Below are 22,616 nucleotides of genomic sequence, written 5' to 3' on the forward strand. Positions count from 1 at the left end.
TCGAAACAGATCAGTCGTCTTTTGACTCGGTCTCTCTCATACTCAGAATTTCCACCTTATTTCGAAAACTAAGTCCTGCGAAGTTCGTTATATTCCGTGATAGCCTACTCTGCTACTAGCAGAGTTAAGATCTCTCCCAGACCTCTCGTCAGCTCGCCATGCTCAAAATCTAAATGATCTCGCGGGCGAAGCCTGAAGCGTAGGAATAATGACCAGGGCGAGGAGAGGAAGGGGAGGAGGGGGAGGAAGGGGGAGGGGGGAAGGGGGAAGGGGGAAGGGGGAAGGGGGAAGGGGGAAGGGGGAAGGGGGAAGGGGGAAGGGAGAAGGGAGAAGGGAGAAGGGAGAAGGAAGAAGGGAGAAGGGAGAAGGGAGAAGGGAGAAGGGAGAAGGGAGAAGGGAGAAGGGAGAAGGGAGAAGGGAAGGTAATGTAGGTAGAGGCGGAATTCTTTGTAAAGGGAGGGCGGAAAACAGGAGATAGGGGAGAGGAGAGAGTGGAGGAGAGAGGTAAGAAAAGAGGGGAGGAGAGAGATAAGGATAGATCCTCTGGAGGGGAGGAGAGAGGGGAGGAGAGAGATAAGGATAAATCCTCTAGAGGCGAAGGAGAGAGGTAAGGATAGATCCTCTGGAGGGGAGGAGAGAGGGAAGGAAAGAGGTAAGGAGAGATCTTCTAAAGAGGAGGAGAGAGGGGAGAGCGGGTAAAGGCAGAATTCTCTGTGAAGGTGTGGCGCCTTGTTCTCCAAATTCTCATCCTATCAACGATCAAAGCGTGGAAGTCATTTTCAGCACCCCCATTTGGACCAAGCTTCTGAAGTTGATGCACTTGGTTTACAAATCCATGTCCCTCGCGTGCTCACGATCTCTATCATAATGGAGTTAACAACAGGAAAGAGACATTTATACTGAGAAAAAGAAAAAGAAAAACACAACTGATTTTATTGCACACCTTGAAAAAAGGTCTAACGTATACTAACAGTTTGAATAAATAAATCTCTAAGTGAGCTAAGGAATGCAACGAAAATGTTTGGTATAGGTAATTTTTCCATATCTACATTAACCTCATTTCACTCTTAGGCGACCATAACTAGAAATTATTTTTGTATTGTTTTTGTTTTTAATATCAATTTTTTGTTATCTATTTCTTCATTTGTTTACTTTTCTTTGACAAAATAGCAAGGGGAGCTCATCGACGCAAGAGAGGTTCCCATCTTATAACAGCAAAAATGTTAGATCAACTTTATAGAGCGACACAATGTCAACGTACATCCCATCAACCAGCATTTGAGAAAAGCTTCGTCTAAAATTTTAACGCAAAGACATTGTAGGAGAATATTACCGATAACTGAATCCACTCCGCTTAACGAAAATTTTAATTATCTTCTTAATTCCGAAAATGGAGTCCATCGCTATCTCTCTCGGCGTACGTTTGTTACGTGAGACAGTCTGTGGAAGTGGCCACCACTCGCGAAAGCGAAATTTGGGGAGAGAAATGGCATTGTTAGTTAAATTACTCTGACTTTCAGCGGCTCTAAGAGAGAAAGGGATGGGAAACACCCCAAGCTAAGGCACTCGTATCCAGGTTTCTCACCGTTTCCCTCGTCTGATCATCACTATAGGGTAGGTTATATGCTGAAAAATATAAACCTCAATTAAAATGACTAGGGAAACTTTAACATAAATTAAATTTTGTATTTCTGTCTGTCTCTGAAGAAATTTCTCTATTTTTTGAGATTTAATCCAGTACCAGCCCAGTGCTAAGAGTCCTAAGCTTCCTGAGTGATTTTCTATGTTTGGACACCACACCACACAAAAACGCAAGTGCTGAATCTTGTTGATGCTCTCATTAACTTTTCCAAGTAGTCTCAACAGTTTTATTCAAGCGTGTTTGGTGCGCCAAATATCTCTAAACATAGTGACAGTACCAGTACCAGGGCAACAATCCATACTCAAAGCACCAGGTGAACGGACGTCGACATTATCAGCGTAAGAATCGAAGTTACAACTTTTAACGCGCTGCCTGAAGATCCACGTTTTTCAGGACCTAAGAAAGAAGAGAAAATTAGCTTGGATAAAGTTTTTAACAGTTTGCTTACTTGCTAACGGTTAAGACTGCAGGTCCCTTGTAAAAATTTTTATCTCTTCCTTCACCCAACAAGTCCTTTTCACAGCCGTTCTTGGGATGTCAAGAAACGCGTAGAACGTCTGCGAAGGCATCACCTCTTAGCGAAGGAAAATGTCGTCCGAACCAATCCCCGAAGAGTGGTGCTCTGCGATTTTATTTCAGTCATAGCTTATTGCAGCAATACCAATAAAAAGAACCTATTTCGCAAGTCAACCAACCCTGAGCTTTGCTCATCAAGGAAATTATATTCGTCTCAGTAAAGACCGTGGTTTGCTCGAAAATATGCACGGCCTCGCAAAACGTAGCTTCCTGGGATGGAGGCAATTTCAAATACCAGTTCAGAATAAAAGTAAAAAAAAATGATAAATCAATGCAACGAGAGCTAAACACAAATTTCTGGTGGTCGAGGCTTTTACACAATCAGTCATTATTTATCGCTTTGCAGGGGGGAAGGGGGGTGGAAGATATTGGACGCGATCACATGGTTTTCAGTGGAAACCGAGGGAGAACCAGTCGTCGCCTAAAGGCTATGAAAGGGAACCATGGGAAATTGACCACCAATGAGGAAGGGGGGAGGGGTGGGGATCACAAGAAATTTGCAGAGCCTTATGGGGGACACGTGACATAACCAAACTCCTCCGAACCCCACCCCACTGGCGATAAATAATGACCGATCCCTAATTCGAACAGGCCTTGGATATGCCACGTATTTCCTTACATGCAACAGTAGTATTGAGAGAAATACTTCTCCACTCTCCACCGCCAAGTGCGTTGTTAGAATTCAATCGAACTTCGTATTCAGTTTTCTTTTTAAGATTTGTAAAGCTCGTGGAGCGACTTAAATTTGTTAAAGATTCCGATGCAACTGATTCGCCTCCATTCAAAAGTTTGACGGTGTAGCCTGTCACGGGGCTTCCACCATCCTTGAGAGACGCCTCCCACGTGACCTCTATACTGTCACACGTCGATGAAGCTTGCACGTTATTTGGAGGCTCAGGAGGACCTGGAACGGGAAGATAGCAAAATGCCCCACTCAGCACTTGCGCTTTTACAATGTGACTTTCCGTAGCAAGTGAAATGAAGCAAAACATTTTCACTTGAGAACATATACTTTTTGATGCGTTTTTATCTACTGTCCACTCGGAAAACCTCAAAATGCAGATGCAGGCAAAAATACATGACGCCTTTTTTCGTCAACATCTTCAAAGCCTCCGTTTTCATTTCTCTACGAAGCCTTAGAAATAGGTGTGTATCTAAAACACTCTACTTTTGAAACAAAAGGTTTGAAAATTTCAGTTAAACTTTTTTCAAGCTGCGCAAGCTGTAAAGTGATTCCTTTGATGTCAACAAGTGAAATCGAGGCAAAACTGGCGGCAAAACAGGCGGCAGTTCGGTTCCCGTTTTCTTAACCGAATATATCACCTTAATCAATCGAGTTTTTAAGAATTTAAACTCACCTCTTTCGTAAACCTCAATGTAATGTGTTACTGTACCCATCTTATTTTCAGCCACACAGCTGTAAAATCCAAAGTCCCTTGGTCTTGTAACACGAAACTTGTAGGAAACAAACCCGGATGCGTTGAAAATGCTATTCAAATTAACACCAGCGAATTGGAACTTTAATTCGGGAACTGGAAATCCATCAAATTTACATTTCAGTGTTATTTCCTCATTACTGTCTAATGATGAAAATATCGTTCCGTGCGTGGAGCTTTCCCTGATCAAAACGGGGCTATCTGCAAACAAAAAAGAGGGCTATCATCAGGTTTGATACTTGATTAATGTAATCTCACCGGTGTCCCTATAGACTACAATACTTTTTGATTGGTCTATAGTACTCGCCCCATACTCTCTCAGTCATTCATTCAGACTTGTTCACCTGCGTTTTGCGACACTTCTGTCCAGACGCTTTACATTTGCACGGAGAAAGAAAGCAATGACTTATAGTCTGGCAAGGTATACTTTTTGAGGTATTCTTCTTTTCTTTCTCTTACCAAATGCAATTATTCGTAGCGCTTGCGCATGTTCCGCCATGAGAAACACAGTATCGCAGATTTCGGCCGGTTTTTCGGTTGAATGAACGCATGCTCATTTCCCGAGCGCTCAAGAGACCCAAGAGCATAAATGGGTACTAATGAAAAGTAAGGAAAACCTTACTAAATTAACTTGCGATAGACTGGCATATCTTCCTGTGAGTCACAGTACTCTTTCCCGCTCTATTAAACGGAAACGAAATGGGATAAGCTCCATCAGAATGGGCTTTTAAATCATTGTCCCTTGAGCTGACTGACCCTTAAAGATCTAAGTCAAGATCAGTCGCAGGGAGCATGGGTCCTAGATTACATTTAAGTCGTTACTTCGTCCCTCTCCTCTCATGATACTTACATTCGACATTCAGCCGGATTTGCGTCTTGTTCCTTGTCCCTCTACATTCGTAGGTTCCTCGGTCTGCCTTGTTGACCTTAGGGATCTCTAAGTACTTCAAACTTCCACTTGATCTTACGTGGACTCTTGCTGACGGGTCACTAGTTATCTTCTTTCCGCTGAACGTAAACCAACCTGTAAGTGCCTCGTCTGTCGCAGAACAATTTATACTTAATTCGCCGCCCTCGGGTATTGTATAATTCCCTTTGGGAACATAGACAGTGCCATCTGAAGACGAGGAAAATAACTTTTAATTTTAAGAATCAATAACTTTTTTATTGTGTGAGGCCCAGAAAAGCACTTTGTAATCCTAAGTAGTCTTGCTCACAAGGTTTCAAATGTTGGACAAAAAAATCACGTAAAGTAATGATTTTTACTGTGGTAATTTAGTTCTCTACCCACAAAGACTGCGGGCGTTTCAAGGACGTCTCGCGATTGAGGCTCAGAGTTCATCTTCTGGAGCGAGACTCAACAGGAAGCCTAAACGATAAGGGCTCGCCTGGTAAGTAACTTACCAGGTGATGAGTGACAAAGATTAATCGCGCTATTTTGCTATGTTCGGTTGAAATGCCATGCATTTACATGCCATCTAAGGCGTAATCGACAGACGAGCGTTTGCTGGTGTGTTAAGCGGTCAGGTTCACTGGGCTGCAGTTGTCAGTTTAAAATCAAAAACAATACTAACAGCCGTTTATCACTGCTTTTAGCACTCATGTAAAATTGAGCGCAAGCACCATTCGCGTTGGCTTACGCCCCCTCCAGGTAGGCTACATGCCTAACCTTTGCTCCTTCTCAGATGTGATACGTGATTGTTGATGTACACGAATGACGCTTCAAGACCGTAGCTTGCACCAACGAATCATGTGACAAGAGCTCTTTCCGAGTGGTTTCCGACGCGGATCTGATGTTAGATTTTGTGTCGAAGTTAGACTACGATCAGTCTCTCTTTAGCAACTTCACGTGCGAGTGTAAAGAAATCCTCGCCCCTTCTAATATCTGACTGAACTTGTTGTGAGCGAAGTCGCATTTTTAATCAATATTTTAAAACAAAATGACAACATTTCCCTCCACCGATCAAGTCTTGCATTTCATCTGTGTATTTCATCAGTACAAAAGATAAAAATTGAATTCTTGAACTATTTCAAACGCATTGTCCTTTCTTAATCTCAGCTAATAGGGGTAGCTTTAAGCTTACAAACCACGAGAAAAAGGGACATAAACACAGCGAAACATTCTCGCAGGGCATTTGTCAATATTTTAAAACATTTATAACCAAAACATCCGTCAAACTTACCACAAATGGATGTCCATTGCAGCGAAATCAACTGAACTAGTGCCACTAATATTTTGAATAGGATCTCAGTCATCTTTTACCCTAGAACAGAAATAGGAGAATACTTTGACACGGTTCATGTAACTTTGTGGCAATATCTCGGATGTAAAACGTTGCACAATTTGTAAAGGTGTCAGAACGCTTGGCATACTACTTATGACGTCGGCATAATATTGCATGTTGAATGAAGTACCCTCGGAAATCTTGTCTCGCTTTGCCGCGTGAACTCTTAAATATTCCTTTGTAGTGATAGACACCTTTTGCCGGAAAAATATCACACTCAATTTACGTCAATTGAGGACAAAGAAATAACAAATGATTTGTTCTTGGTGAATAAACTCCTTTTTAAAAGGTTGATTGATCTCGTACCTATTTTCGCTTCTGCCCACAACGTCTAGATTAATATTGCTGTTATATTTCGTTGCTGATGAGTTGGCCCGCATCCTAAAACGTCTAAATGTAGGTTTGAAATACGATACTTTAATTTTTTACTTAGATCGTAACTGTGCTCGTTTCATGTTTTAACTGTTGACTGATTTAAAAATCATTCAACCGTTTGAATAGTGTCATGTCACTCTGTCATGCTGGAAATACAATTGTATTCTTTGGAAAACAGTTGCTGCAATTTACTCGCGGATTTTTCTTTTCCAAATCGGTGATGAGATCTTCTCTTCGTTAGATGACTCCAATGACATAATTACTATCAACATATGTCCATAAAAGGTCTTGAGGAAACCCTGCCCGATAATCCTAATCCTCTTAACAACTGAAAGTGATCATTTGAGAATCATCCCCCATCTACCACCCAAGTGAATGACAAAACATGAAAGGATCACTGTCAGGTACAAAAACTTCCCTTCTGAAAATGAGCTGAAACTGGTTGGAAAGGTCTTGAACGGGGAAATCTGAACAAGAAGTAACTGCCAAACCTAAAACACCATGATGAAGTTTACAAAGCACTTCCGATTTGGTAAATGACATAGCAGCCGAACTCATAAACGAGTTTTATTCTTTAGTAAAAGAGCTAAAAAAAAAAAGAGAGAGAGAAGGAAAGAAAGAGAAAATCTTACATGTTATTTTGATATAAAAATCGCCTCGTAATGGGATACTTAGATTAATAAACGAACAAATCTAGATCTTATTTGGAAGCATTTTTTTTGTATCAATACTTCTTGTGTTTGCGGTAACATTTTCCGCTTGTTGAAGTCATGATAACTCAACAGTAAACTAATTTTTGTTTTGTTTTTACTTGAATCCTCCTTGATAAAAATTCCGATGTGAGCGATTCAAGTAGCTACTGCTATAACAGTTGGAAACCAAGAGAATATCAGTTGTTATCATGCAACTGCACAAAGTAAAGTACAAATAATGCGCGAATTGAGTACAAAATATCCAGCGAAATTTTAAGGTTATTTGGACAATTGGTTATTTTGTACTGTAAAAAAAACCTGTTTAAGCAGTCGGCTGCGCGCGCTACGCTTCTCTATCCGCTTTGCTTTTCTTTTCCCGCCTTATGAGAAATGAGCAGAAAGACTCAGCAGTTGGATACTAAATAACTTATTAGAAGTTTTGGTGTGTAGTATCGATGAATATTTTTACTCGTTGTTTGTATCGGGCTCATCAAATTACGACATAACTCGTAAAAATACTCAGCGATACTACACACCAAAACGTCTAATAAGATTTATTTATTCTCCTGTCTGTCTGCCGTATCATCCTTATTCGTTTGTTGAGAGAATTTGGTAGTGGATCAACTAATCATGCCCTCATTGATATTTTTCTTTATTCTCATCACTTGTCCGCTTGATATTGTATTGATATTATAATGAGAAATTCAATCTTGGTCACTCATGGGAGTTAGAGGGTTCGATATAATTCTAAACACTCTGTCTCAGTATAATGGAAGCGCGTAAGCAGCTGGATGGGGTAGAGAAACCACAATCTATTAAAATTCTTAATCCAGAACAGCTTGGCAAAATGAAGAGATTTTTCCTTAACAGGGTCAGGGTTTTAAGTCTGATCGACATACTCAACCCAAATTTCTCTCAAACGCTCACCCCTCTACCTCTTGATTTATTTATTTATTTATACCCTCATGTCGAAAGTGTGAACGCTCTAAAATTCAAACAAAAACAATTATATATTTTTTCTCCCGTAGCCACCAAAGTTTAAAGATGTTTGATAACTAACACTTTTCCTTACAAGGCAGAAGAGATATGCATCAGAATTAATTTCTTAAGGGCGCCATAAGAAACCGATTCATGCTAAGTAACAGATGCTAAACTTTGATAGACGCATCAACGCCGAAATAAATTTCGATCAATCGATTGCAATTTCCGTGGGCGGCGAATCAAAGGAAAATTCACGTTTGCATATCTTTTTTTAAGGGGTTGTTGTTTCGTGTTATCTGTTGCATCAACAATTTCAGTCAGCTTTGTTAATGTGGTTAGAGTTTTAAGCGTGGCTATTGAGAGAGTGGATACAAACTTACCTTTTGAAATCTTTGGGGCGAAATGACACCATTTAAATCGGTTTTCGCCAAGTTATCCCTCAGTCACCTTGTATCTGCGCCATTGATTCCACATCTAAGGATAAGTAAATCCGTTATTGATATATTCTGATTTTCATTATTTCATGATAAGCAAAAACGGGACAGAAGACCTTCGTGATTCCATTAAAAACTCGGTGTGTTTATCACCGGGTGTTATCACTAGTTATCAGCTGCCCTTATAGAGAGATAACAGGTACCCTTGTGGGAACCTGCGCGATGGTTAGAAATGCACCGGGTGATACCGCGTCGTATCGCACGCTGAGAAGAAAGCTGCCTAGTTGTATTTTTGTTGATAACATTTAACCTGCGCTAAGTTCGATAAAAGACTGTTTGTTGATGTTTCTTGTTTCCGCCCTTGTTATGTTTATACCGGACTAATTGAATCAAATAAATTGTCATTGCATTTCAGCATTCTTGTGTACCTGATGTTTTAACTAAAAAAACCACAGTGGCGCTAATTGATGTCAAGTACAGTGACCCCTAGACATTTTGCTTTGGCTTTCCCTGGAACTTGTCACATCCCATTCGAGGCTTGGATGGATCGAGTCGAGGAAGGAGAGTGAGAGAAGGGCTGTAGTCATCCCAACCTGATTCCATTCTACATAACATCTATCTTGTCTCTGTGCTCGTATGTCTTTGAGCGAACTTTTCTAAAAAAGCTTCCGATTGTCTCGGATTTGATAATATTTCGAGCCTCTTTAATGCCTCTTGATGAGTTAGTAACCTTCGCCGTCTACTGTTGTAATCGTTAGCTTTGATGGATGTTTATGTCTCTCAAATTGACCTGCACACAGGTAGCACTTCATAGTGTCCACAGCTTTTCTATGGGATGTCATGTTGCGTTACATTTCGAGGAACCGTTCTGAGGGAGATGACATTAGGGTTCAGTCAACACCCTTTTTTGCTGTGAGTCTACTTTATGTCAAAATTTCTCCCTATCCTGATAGAGGTGAAGATGAGTTAATTGGTCCCACCTCATTTCCCATCCCACAGAATCACAGTCGAGAGTAGTTCGGTTAACATTGAGTTCTATTTGCAGTCACCCAGGCTTAGAGACCAGTCAGCATTTATCACGGGGGGGGGGGGGAAGGGGGTTTCCGGGGGAACGGAGGGAGGATCAGATGTCGCCAATAGAGTATAGAGGAGATAGAGGAGTGATTGACTCCCAATAAACTGATAACTAAGGGGGGATCAAGTGAACCCTTTTTGTGTCACAACCAAAATCCACCAACCCCTACCCCCAGGTGATGATGATGACTGACCCCTTATGCCCCATGCCATCAAGAGCAATTATTCTTTTTTGCTACACCCCCAAACACAATAAGTTGGGGCGCTTATCCAGAGCCATGCCTCAGGGGTGATGTTCTTTCGCCTCTTCCCCTTCAAATGCTGTCAATTGCTAATGTGTCCATGCCATCCTGCGGACTAACATTCAGAGGGACAGGGGAGGGCAGCAGGTGCCCTTAAAAAATTTGCCTTGGAGTGGAGGCTTTCGCAAACAATTAAACAATAGTTCTCGCTAATGGTTTGTAAACTGTCAGAATTTAATTGTTTACTGGGTGATAAAGTGACAGAATAAGACGATAGGTCGTCGTGGTATAAAAATAAAAGACAAGAGAACGTGAAAAAAGGAAATTTCTAGCAAGGTCGATCGCGCGCTATCGCCTCAGGAAAAATGCCAAGCGGGTATATCAAGCTGCGATTCTCCCAAGAAACCGAAAATATGTTTCAGCTTTCGATACAAAATTTGTAAAAGTCGTTTAGTTAAAGTTTACTCTTAGTAACAACATCTTTGTGTACTTTTTAATCTTCCAGCACAACTAAACAGTGAAGGGAAAAGTTATTGTTTTTTTAAGCTCTACCCACTTGATACAATATTTTATCAAAAACTGCAATATCGATTTTTCTTTTGAATGATAGTGAGCCCGAAAGTACCTTTAATTATGCGACAAATTATGTTTTCAAAAAATAGTCGTTAGCAAATTAACATACATGGCAGGATTTGCATAAACTATGCTGGCTTTAAACCATACTCTGTTTTAATAGCAATTAGAAAATCCACTTGCATGGTTTACCGGATATATCATTGTATTACCCGACATTTCAACCATTGTTTTATGATAGAGATTTTACTTCCTCGAGTTTTCAAAGTGGAACGCGCAATTAGGATATTCGCGAAAAAAACGTTGACAAGTTTGATAATGAATCAAAACGGTCGGTCAGGAGAATGGTGGTTGGCAGTCCATCTGCATGAAACCGAACCACGTCTAGTACATCGATTTTGAAAATAATTTCTCATACGAAAACAAAAACACTTTCTTTATTGTACATTTTTTCTTGAAAAAACACTTTAAAAAGTCAGCCAATATATCTTGTTGCGAAAAAACTAATGAAAATACTGCACCGGATTTGAATATTTTCCAGCTCTTGCTCCGACAACATACTTACATCGAAAATTCTACGGATTCTGAAACATTTCTGAAACCTCGAATCCGTTAAAATTTGATTGAAGAATATTTCCCTACTTCAAAATTTTGCGTGTTTAGCCCAGACAAACGGTGAAATATTTACCCGCTAAATATCACATGTACACTGTTATTAGAGGTGTCATTATGTTGGCAAGCCCTCCACCCATTATTTTTACAACAAATTACACTATTAATTTTCGAGTTTACGATTTGGCGACGTGAAAATTGGGATTTTTAGAACACGAGTTAAGACGTTATTCCATATTTCAATTAAAAGGATAGTGCACGATTGTCTGTCTTATTGGATGCAAACTTGTACTTCTCAGACATTCAGTGACATTTTAAAATTTTCTCTTTCGATTATCAACTCTTGTTTTTTTTTTTTTGCTCTCTACTTTACGCTCGACTAAACAGGAACAAAATCTAAAATACATTCACCTGTTACCTTAGTTTTCTATTGAATACTTACATGATACGCGTATGCTACGCGATTCTACTAAAAATATGCCTTAATCGTAAAGAGCATTTTGAAACATTTCGCAAATTTAGATCTCTCCAAATTTTAGTTGAAATAGATCCTTAATTTGAAATTTGCGTGAATATCGAGCCCAAACATGCGTTAAAATATTCATTCGCTAACTGATCCTGTTGATTGATATAATAAATATCATACCCAGGTTGTATGCTTCACTTGCACTCATGTTTATCCTCGATAATAAGACAGAACTCACCAAGCCACAAAAATAAAGGCAAAAGCTCTATAGTTTCACTCACCATGAGCACTCAGTGGTTAATTTCACTGAAACTTGGAACACGATTTATTCCGATGCACTTGCAATTTAGGAGTAACGCGAGAAATATCAACTTGCTGGTTGGTTATATATTTAAATAATTTTCCCGGCTGGCCCTTCTGCTAAAGTTCTCGAAGGTTCATTTGCATATGAATTGATTCATGTGCGCATATTTTTGAGCAGCGAAAAGAGTGTTCGTTCTTAATTCTCTACCTCCAATATTTGTTAGGGCAACCCAATTTCGTAAATTGGGATATGAACGGAGAAATTTCGGAAACGGTACATTTCGTCGCGTGTTTGGTAAACTACTTCTTTTCTATTGGAAAATTTCACTTCAATTTTCTGTTCTGAGTTATGCACAGAAAAATGTTCTGGCGCTTACAACTGATTATCAATTTCATAATACAGCTAAATTACAATTATTTATTTTCTAACAGTGCTTCAACCTTCGTATGATGAAGCCAGTCAGTTCACTTTCCCCTCCCACAATACACTCGGAAGCTTCCTTGTATGACCACAGAGATCTCACACAAACGGTGCGACCGTTCGATTATTTGTATTTGGGGAGAAGTATGGGATTTATTCATAACACTCGTTTTATACCAATCAATACGCAAAATTCTGCCTAAAAGTTTATTCGCATCTTAACCGAGAATATTTAACGCAAAAACCAACGACTGATCAAGTTTCCAGCTAGTCAAATGTGCAAACGGTAACATCAGTAGTGTGGGTTTCTTGTGGTTTGACGAGAAAAAAAGGGCCTCAATGAAGAGCGGGTTGAATATTCGCATCCAGTCCCTCCTCATATTTCGGCACTTTGTTTAATTTCCAGTAAAAATTGCTTCATACGAGAGTATAAATATTTTTTTGCCAATGCGACAATTGCGAGCTTTTTCCCGCAGTCCGCTCCTAGATTTTGATGGGTCCTACACTAGAGCTTGCTAAGAATTTTTATGACTTTTTAATTTCTTGTTAAATGGACGGTTGGCGTTTAAAATTTGCCATCCAAGGATGAGCTTTGAACAGACGCGCGATTAACATTAGCTTTGCGTTTGACTGGTTGAGAGAAAGTGGCGTGACGTTGAAAGACCAACCAAAAAGCAGATACGAAGTAGGAAACCATTACTTTGGACTCTTCTCTACGAGACAAACACGAGACAAAAACGGTTAACCCGATGACTGGTCCTGATTGGTCGAATACGTCTTCAACTTATGAGAATGTGAACAAAAGCATGTAGGAGAAAGAAAAGACAATTATTTAACCTCGCCATAACTTAGTTTTTGCCAGTTACACATATGTTTCGGACTGAACCTTTTATTACTGTAAAATAATAGCACTAAGTTCAAATTTTATTGGCCAAGACGTGCGCTAATTTATCATAATCATTTTGGTCCACTTTTCAAACATCTACAGCTGGGTATGTAGATGTAAACATTCTGAAATCCTTCTTAACGTCGATTTTTATCTTCTTAGAAAGGAAAAAGAAAACCAATTTTCGGTTATAATACCGCAAGATCTTGGCTATCATCGTCGTATGCTTACTGAAAACAAAACAAAATCGAAACTAAGAATGACAAATGTTGTCCCTAACAATATTTTAGTACACAGAGATTATAACAGAGCATGACTCTCAACCAAATTAGCGTACTTGTTAGCATTTAGAAGATATATTTTGAAGAAAAGACCAGTTTGACTCTCCTGGGAGTTCTCTAGTTATAAGTCAGTTTCAAACGCCGTGCTTTATTGATACACACGATTACTCAGCGATACTAAAATTAAACGACTACATCAGACATTCAATTGAAAAGCCTCGTCATTATTCAAAATGATGCATGACTAGATTCATCAATTATTTCAATTCGAAAACTCAGACTCAGGATAAAACATTCTACATGCAGTTTAAATTTACGATGAATATTTTTACAAATTCGTCTCTTGTTAGCCCGATAAAAATATCACTGAAAGTTTGCGTATGTCTGTGGTAAACACAAGAAAATTTGATTCGACGAGGCAAGTAGTTCAACGAGGAACTAGAATTGTATCTTCTGTCATGTTTCGTTTTATCAAATTTAATTTTACGGACCCTGCTGTTGTTGTGGTAGATATGCAAGCTTTGGCAGTTTTTTTTAACCATACGGTAAAGAAAGAATATGAGCGAAATCGTCGAGAAGATGGCCTTGTAAAATACAAAACAAACGGGCGAAATCAAACAGTTTGTTGATTGAGATATGAAGTATTGTTAAAAGCACTTAAAATGAAGTACAGTTTGCTTTCTTTTCTCTCAGTTAAATAAATTAATCTACTATTTATTGAGGAGTTATTATTTTTACTCACCTTTGACTACAGGAATATGCTCGAAAATTTAACTGTAACATTTCGAGTAGTTTTGACCTCTCGAACTAAAAGATGCGTCAATTTATACCGAAGATAATTAACGCGAACAACACAAAAGCGTCACTCTACATAAATAATTCACGATGTGGCTGAATCGAGCGGAGTTTCTTTCATAAACAGTAATCAAAGGAAAATTTATGTTTGACAAGGAGAAACGTATCCAGACGGTCTGGTTTGCTGGTGTCTGTTCCAGCTCTGGGGAAATCTTTCTTTCAAATTAATTATTTGAGTCTAAGGGATATTTTTCGACATTCTGTCCTATAGTGATAAATCTTCTTTTTGTATATATCTTTGTTGTTTTAGTGATTGAAAACAATTCGAAAAAATAATTTTTTAAATTCACCCTAAAAACCTCCTCTAAAACCGCGAATATATCTTAAGTTGAAAGCTGTCACGAGTCAACCACAACATTTTAAATCGACTTTCCCAATAGCTAGCTTGTTTTCCAGTAATTGGAAATACTTCTTGAAAGTTGAAACGTTTTTATCATGGTTTGGTATTAGTCAGCTTATAGTGTTGGTCAAGATGGTTTAGATTTCCTAACCAAGGCCTGTAATGCAAGCCTACGGGTTCCAACCACTGGTTTGAGGCTTTCAATGAAGATAATGGAGATTCAAGATTTAGACTCCAAGTAGAGAAGAACATATGGCTTCGCCCCAGTCGACGCTGCCTTAGATCAAAGCCGATAGAGATTGGATACTAATCCCTATGAAGTCTGTTCATGCGCATCACCGGTCATCCCAGAATACTTTGTGGCTATCCTTTACGGATCTTTTGCGGACGTGGCGAACGAATAAACCTGCAAAATAGCTGTATTTTTGGCCTCTGAGAGGGCTGATTTACTGTGAAATAAGGTTTGATAGCCAAAATGGTAAGTTTATTTATTGTTCTTTGTATCTATGTGCTTTTTAAGCGTAAAAATTGGGTTATTTCATTGTTATTTGTCGAAGTAAGCATCTCGTATGATACCATTTTAAAGTATTTTACCCACATGTCAGGCAATTTTCAAACTGGAATGCCAATCTGTGATTCGACGGGAGCGAGAAATTATTTCTATTTTATGACTAAGCAGTTTACGGAGTATAATAGTCACCTCTATCGTCGCGTCGCAGGATGACGAAGAGTGGTGAATCATCATTGAATAAAAGTTTAATAATGAGAAGTTAAAGATCAAGGCTTCCGTATCTTCCCGATTTTGTTTCACGAAAGCAAACGTTCAGACGTTCCTGCTCTCAACATTATTCTTTATAGGTTCTACTCGCTGCAGCAATATGTACGAAAACAGGAAAAGGTACGGTGACCCTATTACTTGTTTGTAACATGTTAAAAGAAGATTTGTTATGGCCCCACTGTTTGCCTTAATTACAAATCAAACTAAATATAATTGTTAATAGAAGGAGAGAGTTGGTAAGTTTTTGAGCGTGGTTAAGATATGAAGAAAGATGTTTTTTATCTTGTCACAAGCATGGGACAAAGAAAAAAATTCTGAGCTCCTATGAGGAATCAAACCTCAGACCTTCGGATTCCATGCTCTGATGCTCTTCCACTGAGCCTCAGAGACTCTAAGGTGAGCAAGGCCTATTATAAAGTTCATATATGATATGCGTCCTGCATACTGTTAGGATCAGCAATGTCAATAGCATTGTGTTTGTAAACAGACTAAGAGAGACAGTAAGTTTCGGAGCTCAGTAAAGAAATAGAGAAAGATATTTTTCATCTTGTTGCAAGTCTGGAATTGAAATGTGCCGTTAAATTGATTTGCTGACACTGTAAATATATTTTTCTCTTTATGGCATGAGTCTATTTATCATGGAACCAAATTCCAAGATACTCACCAAGGCTATAATACAACATTGCCTTTTAACTCTTTGATTCCTAAGAGTGACTAGTATCTAACTTCTCCTAACAATATCACCCTTGAATCATGGATGAAGGTAATGAGAATAAGGGTAATGATCACTAGCTAAAGAAACTCCTGATTGTCAGACAAATTCTCCTTGTTGGCAGCTTAGGGAATGTATAAAGAGCAGCATGGAGAATATGCATTCTGATCTTAGGATGTAAAGGGTTTCTGTACTGCAGTTTTTAAAGTCAAGAGTAAATTACATTGCAACAACAACTTATACTCAGCAATATCACATATCAAACCATTATATGAAAAAAATTTTGTCTTACTCCTACAGCTATTGTATCACGTCAGTTTGTGGAAATGACAAGGTCACGTGTGGAGGGCCTTCTCGCTGCATTTCCCAAATTAATGAATACTGGAAAGCAACACACGTTCGTTGAAACAGAAAGCGTCAGATATGTTTACCAGCCTCTAGAGAAACTCTATATGCTTCTTATTACTACCAAAGCTAGTAACATCTTGGAAGACTTGGAAACTTTACGACTATTCTCCAGAGTGGTATGCAATAGCATAGAAACATACTGTTCTATTTCACATTGATTTTCTATTAGTATGAGATCAGAGACAGGGGGTGTAGGATTCAGTTAATTCTCCTTAAAGGTGCTGTTATCATTGTCAGTGGATGAAATTACAACAACTTTAGCTGAACTCAACAGCAGAATCAAGTGCAGATTTTTTTTAGGCTGTTTGTAAAGTTGGATGGTCAATGAATTTACTTTCAGTTTGAGAGGTGCAAATTGATTGCTTAGAAGACTTCCTTATTTGATATTTGTTGAAAGGAGTTTTGTGATAGGATTGACAGTTTACCAGTTTAGTATGAGTTTCCATGAAAAGATATCTCCAACTGGCATACAATCGTTTGTGTTCTTAGAAACCTCTTGTCTGTCTCTAGATTCCAGAATACTGCAAGGCAATGGAGGAATCTGAAATAGTTGAAAATGCATTTTCACTAATCTTTGCCTTCGATGAGATTGTTGCCCTTGGCTATCGTGAAAATGTTAATCTTGCACAAATCAGAACATTCACAGAGATGGACAGTCATGAAGAGAAGGTGTTCCGTGCAGTGAGACAGGCAAGTTTATAAAATTACTTCTATCAATGCATCAAAGAACTGTTTTTGAGACACAATGTCTTAGATGTTGTCTCTATATTTCAGTTTGTCTATTTGTTCTTCCTGGTGTTGTGAACTTCACTAAAATTACAAGCATCTATCCAAACTTGAACTAACTACTTTGACAGGGGAGCTGTTTGTGTGGTGAGGAGGGCTATATTGTGAATCGTAATAATTTTTTCTCCATCTAAATATTGATTAGACACAAGAACGTGAAGCCAAGGAAGAGATGAAAAAGAAAGCAAAGGAGTTACAGGCGGCCAGAACAGCTGCTGCTCGTGGCAAAGGTGGCAAGGGACAGTTAGCTGGCTTTGGAGGTTTTGGTGGAGGAGGGCGTGATTCAAGTATTCCAGTGGCTAATGATGTCACAGTTATTGATCCTACGCCCCCTAAACCATCATATCCCACAAGGTGATTTACAGTTTTTTGTACATTGCTGCCTTTCTTTTTTTTTAAATTTTTTTTTGAAGGTCAATAATTCTCCCCATGAAATAAAGGGTTCAGATAGAGCCGAGGAATTACTGATATTTGATAACCAGTGGGTATTATCTTTGTTTTGTTTCAGAACTGCTGGCACTGGAAAGGCAATGAAATTAGGAAGCAAATCTAAGGATGTGGACAGTTTTGTGGACAAACTAAGATCAGAAGGAACAGGTGAGGAGAGATCCACTACCAAATAAGATAGAGTGGAAGCAAAACAATCAGGAAAGGCCTGAAGATCATCTCTCTATAACATGGAATCACCTAGGGAGATAGAGATTCAAGGACTTTTTGTTGCCTGTTCATAATTGAAGCACTAATTTGTTGCAAGAGTGATGTTCCTTTGTTTGTTCTGTCTCAACTAGAGTAGAGAAAACTCACCACTAGTAATTTTTATTTTTTTTGATAGTTCTGTCATAGTTCTCTGATCCCATGATATGAAGACAGTAATAACATTTCCCAACAGGAAAATGTGGCTGGGCGCATTTACAAAGGGGCATTTTTCTGCCCTATGAACAAGGATGTGTGGGGTTGGCTGGTGCTTTCCCTGTGATTTCTCTATTTTCTTCTATTTTGTAATCTGCTCCTGAAACCCTTGACAGGTCATGAAACTCTGCTTGGTTTTGTCATCTTTGCTGTTCTCACAGTTGTACTTGCTTGGGTTGTGAGGTTTACAACTTGTTATTTTGTTTCTCACAATTGCAACAGAAAAATGGTTATTTCTTTGCCACTGAGTGGATCTTAAATACTCATACAGAAAGAAGAAGCTCACTGAACTGTTTAAATGTTCTAATTTTCAGAGGTAGTAAGTTCCAAGACAAAATTATCATCAACTGGAAAGACACCAACAACACCATCTGTTCAAATGGGAAGGTAAGTGTTCTAAAAATGTTATATACCGGTTGATGAGTTTGGACAAAATGTTAACATCATAATCAACACCTAGTTCATTGCATTTGAGTGATGATTCCTTTTGGGAGGTTACAATAGCAAACTGCTTGGGTCATAACGAAAAAAAAAAAAAGTAACCTCTCAAATGAGTCCTCAAAAGATCTGAATTAGTTGGGGTGCCCATAAGGATGTTAAAATGTAAGTCAAATCTTACCATTTATTTAGAGAATAGTCTGGAGAATGCTAGTGTTGAGGTGTAATCTTTTGCTTTTTATTTCAGTGTTCATATAAAGATTGATGAGAAGATCACACTAACTGCTGGAAGAGATGGAGGACTACAGAACATGGAAGTCAGAGGTCTTGTGCTTCTCAGAGTGTCTGATGCACAGTATGGAAAAATAAGACTCAGTGTTGAAAACAATGATGATAAAGGATTCCAAATGCAGGTACTGTTGTTTACCCTGTGGCTGTCAGGGTCTCATCTTCTACTTCTGTTCACCCTTTCACTCCCAAGTGTCATTAGTAATTCTCCTTGCTGTCTGCTATAGAATTATTAGTTCTGAGAATATGGCATTGAGCTCCAGGCTGAAATATTTTGAAAAATGCCATTTGGCAGTATCAAATCACAAAATTTTTGTCTGAGGAAGCTTACACTGGTCTTCTAATATTTGTTGATTTTGATTTTCAGACACATCCAAACATAGACAAGAAATTATTCAATCAAGAATCATTAATAGGACTCAAACAACCTAGCAAACCTTTCCCGCTTAATAATGACATTGGTGTATTAAAGTGGAGACTGCAGAGCACAGATGAAGGACTAATGCCGTTATCAAGTAAGATTTTAGCACAATTGACACCTCACTTTTTAGAATTACTGTAGTGTTACTTTTTATACAAGATAAAACATCTAGCTATGCCAACATGAGCGGTTTGATGGCCCTGACATGTAGACTCCACTTGACTTCAGATTGAATTGTCCATGTGTGGGCCCCAAGTTGCATCAGGCTACAGAAATAATCTGCGAGTCCCTCTTAGGGGTTAAAGGGTGAAAGAAACAGGGATATGAGGGGGGGGTGGGGGACACTTTCAGTTTGCTGACTTCACTTTTTCATTGTGTAAGATTCATTGTGTGTTTCACATCTCTTGCAGTCAACTGTTGGCCTTCAGAAAATGATGAACAATGTGACGTAAACATAGAGTATGAGCTTCTCCAAGAAAATCTGGAGCTGAATGATATTGTAATTTCAATTCCTGTTCCGTAAGTAGTCACTTATCTTCGTTTGTAAACAAGTGTGCTTGTGGTTGAATGTGAAAGGGTTAGCATTCTATGCAGGAAGTTCAGATGTCAGTTTGTCAATGTGTGTTAACCTTAACTGAAAGCAAATCATGATGTTCTTCCCTCAGTAATAAGGCAAGTCAGTATGACAACATTGCTTGATTTGTAAAAGTATGAGGAAAAGAAACAGAGTTGTGAAACTGGTCACTGATGAATGTGAAGTGGCTTGTAATTTTGACTCAAATATGGCATTTATTTTTACCTTATTTATTACATGTACCTGATAATTGGAAGGGATTCTTTTAGTGATCACAAAGAGCAAGAAACTGCTATTGTAACTATTGGTTTAAGAAATTAATTACACAAAATAACATGGTTGAGTTTTTAATTTTAGAAGGTTGATATTTTAAGATTGAGATTTTTTCAAAATTTGGTTTGCATGGTGATAGTTTTAATTGGTGACAGGACCTGCTGATGTTGTGGTAGATATGTAACAAGCTTCTGCAGTTTCTTTGAACCATACTGAAAAGATAGTATATTAGGGAAATATTCCAGAAGACAGCCTTGTATTTAATGAAAAACAAATGGATGACATAAAAAAGTTTGTTGAGTTAGATATAAAGATATTAAAATATGATATATTTTAGTGAGGTGTGGAGCTGGATTTCAGTGAAGCTTCTGTATGATATGTCAGAATTCAGACAGCAGAAATATTTCAAAGTAATTTGAAAGGGATCGTGAGAATAACAATTGTTTTTACTTTAGTCAAAATGCTTTATTGGGTGTGGTTGCAGGCACGGTGTTGGTGGACCAGTTGTAGGAGAAGTGGATGGGGAGTACCACTATGATCACAAGCATTCTGTTCTTGAGTGGCAACTGCCAGTAATAGATTCATCAAACAAGAGTGGTAGTATGGAGTTTAGCATTGCAGGACATCCTGGAGATTTCTTTCCTGTTTCAGTGACCTTCACATCAAGGAAATCGTATTGTGACTTGAAGGTATTTTCTGTCTTTTGCAATAGCATGCCAAAAAAATTACATACCTATAAGTTAAGCTGTAATAGTACAGACATATATCTTAATCTACCAACTCAGACTTGCATTGGTGTATTTTTGATCGTACTCTGGTATTGTTCGACCAGAATTTTTTTTGTCAGATGTTCAATAGAATTTACATAAAACAACTGGAAATCTTAAGTTTGTTTGCTGGGTCGTTTGTAGCTCACTAGCCAGGCATTTGATAAATAGTATTCTCACAGATACACTGCCCCCCTGATTTGTGTTAAAAAAGTTTGGAGAAAAAGGTGCAGTTTATCCATTGGTGTTTATGGTACTTGCTGTGAAATGCACAGTCCACACCTGTTTGCACAGTATTTAGGTCCCTTTTACATGGTTAGTTATGTGGTCCAATGTAATTAATCTGATCAGTGTTGCTAGTAAAATAAAATTTGATTTTTTTAGCCCTGGAAATCCCAAGAAATCTTTTATAGGTCCTCTCCAAGAAATTTTATATTAGTGGAGACATGACAGTTGTAATCTAATCAAGATTTGTAACTTTGTGTATTTGCAGATAACAGAGATCACATCTGTAGATGATGAGAAACCAGTGAAGTTTTCACAAGAAGTTGGGTTTTCAGTTGAAAAATATGAGATAGTATAATCATTGTGTCGACAAAAATACTGGAACTTATATTTTTTCTTTGGTAACATACATTGCTGAGAACACTTTTTGCTGGAGGAAGATCTTACTTGCCAACATACCTTTTAAAAAATGTTATATGTGTGGACTGAAGAATGGTAGGCAAATATCTAAAATTGGTAATTTGGTATTGTATAGCCATTTCCTTTAAGACCATATAATAGTGTTTGGCAGAGAAGAAAAATTTCATTGGAATGATGACCATCACTCTATCCCAATTTTCACAAAGTTGACAGATCATTTGTACATGAGGTTCCTTATAAATAGTGAAAGATGTTTGACAAGTTAGCATGCATCTCTCAATTTCAGCCTTTGTTAGATTTTTCATACAATGCTGCTCAGAAATTTCAATAACTTTTCCGCAAGTGGCTGTGGATGGTGTTACAGGCAACAATGTCTGAAAAGTGGCCATAAGACAAACCCAAGCACAAGAGCCTTCCTGCAGGCCAAACAGACAGCAGTGAGAGGTTTTTAAGGTGGCTATAGATGGCTGGTTACCAGCTTTCATTGAAACCTTTGACTTCTCAGAAGGATTGTGCAATGAGCCATTGACAATAATTGATACTTCTTGGGCAAATTCAGTGACATTCCAAACTCCCAAACAACAGCTACAAAGGAGATTCATCTAAGTTTTGGTTAAGTAATGGTAATTTCAGTGACAGCTCAGTTTGTTTTTACAGTTGAATCTTTCCACGGATGACAACCTAGAAATTACCACATAACCATTTTAGATCGGTATAGCCATCTAATAAAGAGATGTATCTGTTGTATGGGGTTGTCTGTTACAGATCAGTACTCCTGGGTTGAGGTTCAACGGTGAACACATCTTCAGTCAGTGCCAGTTCATTGTTGAATACTTTCAGTAGTAAGACCATCTCCAAAAGAGCAGCCCCTGTACAGTTGTTGCAAAGCAACAAAGTTACCCATCATGCATTATCATGTCATAGTTTTACTGTCACTCCTTCTTATGCTATCACATTAAGTCCTTGTATTAATAAAATGAATGAGAGAGATTTAAAAACTTAATTAATGCTGCTTGGAAGTCACACTGATGTTGTAGTTAGTCTACCATGCTCATTACATGGTATTTTTATTGGGGAGGAAAGAAATTAAAGTGAACAATAAAATTAAATGAATTATCATCATTGTATATGTTATTATTTCCC

The 22,616-nt window shown here is 38.4% G+C and overlaps 2 protein-coding genes across 7 annotated transcripts; one reads left to right on the top strand and one right to left on the bottom strand.

The window, feature by feature from the left end:
* Window positions 1-893: 893 nt before the first annotated feature.
* On the bottom strand, window positions 894-14,148 carry LOC113675249 (contactin-3). 6 transcript variants are annotated; one of them, XM_027191795.2, is made up of 7 exons: window positions 14,022-14,148; window positions 8,368-8,461; window positions 5,838-5,918; window positions 4,505-4,771; window positions 3,577-3,855; window positions 2,838-3,122; window positions 894-2,038 (listed from the first exon to the last, which is right to left on the bottom strand). In XM_027191795.2, exons 3-7 carry the CDS (start codon window positions 5,908-5,910, stop codon window positions 1,944-1,946), a joined length of 999 nt encoding a protein of 332 aa, XP_027047596.2. In that variant the 5' UTR covers window positions 5,911-5,918; window positions 8,368-8,461; window positions 14,022-14,148; the 3' UTR covers window positions 894-1,943. The 6 variants fall into 6 exon arrangements, with proteins under 6 accessions (XP_027047596.2, XP_027047597.2, XP_089065362.1 ...); XM_027191796.2 differs by lacking the exon at window positions 14,022-14,148 and adding an exon at window positions 11,670-11,806; XM_089209236.1 differs by lacking the exon at window positions 14,022-14,148 and adding an exon at window positions 8,850-8,870.
* Window positions 14,149-14,177: 29 nt separating this feature from the next.
* On the top strand, window positions 14,178-22,592 carry LOC113675296 (coatomer subunit delta). Its single transcript, XM_027191850.2, has 12 exons — window positions 14,178-14,952; window positions 15,333-15,372; window positions 16,265-16,488; window positions 16,883-17,062; window positions 17,304-17,512; window positions 17,667-17,755; window positions 18,382-18,454; window positions 18,753-18,918; window positions 19,161-19,308; window positions 19,625-19,733; window positions 20,546-20,750; window positions 21,322-22,592. Exons 1-12 carry the CDS (start codon window positions 14,950-14,952, stop codon window positions 21,409-21,411), a joined length of 1,536 nt encoding a protein of 511 aa, XP_027047651.2. The 5' UTR covers window positions 14,178-14,949; the 3' UTR covers window positions 21,412-22,592.
* Window positions 22,593-22,616: the final 24 nt, after the last annotated feature.

This window comes from Pocillopora damicornis, chromosome 6 (genome assembly GCF_964200805.1).
Source record: "Pocillopora damicornis chromosome 6, jaPocDami1.2, whole genome shotgun sequence".
Classification (NCBI taxonomy): domain Eukaryota; kingdom Metazoa; phylum Cnidaria; class Anthozoa; order Scleractinia; family Pocilloporidae; genus Pocillopora; species Pocillopora damicornis.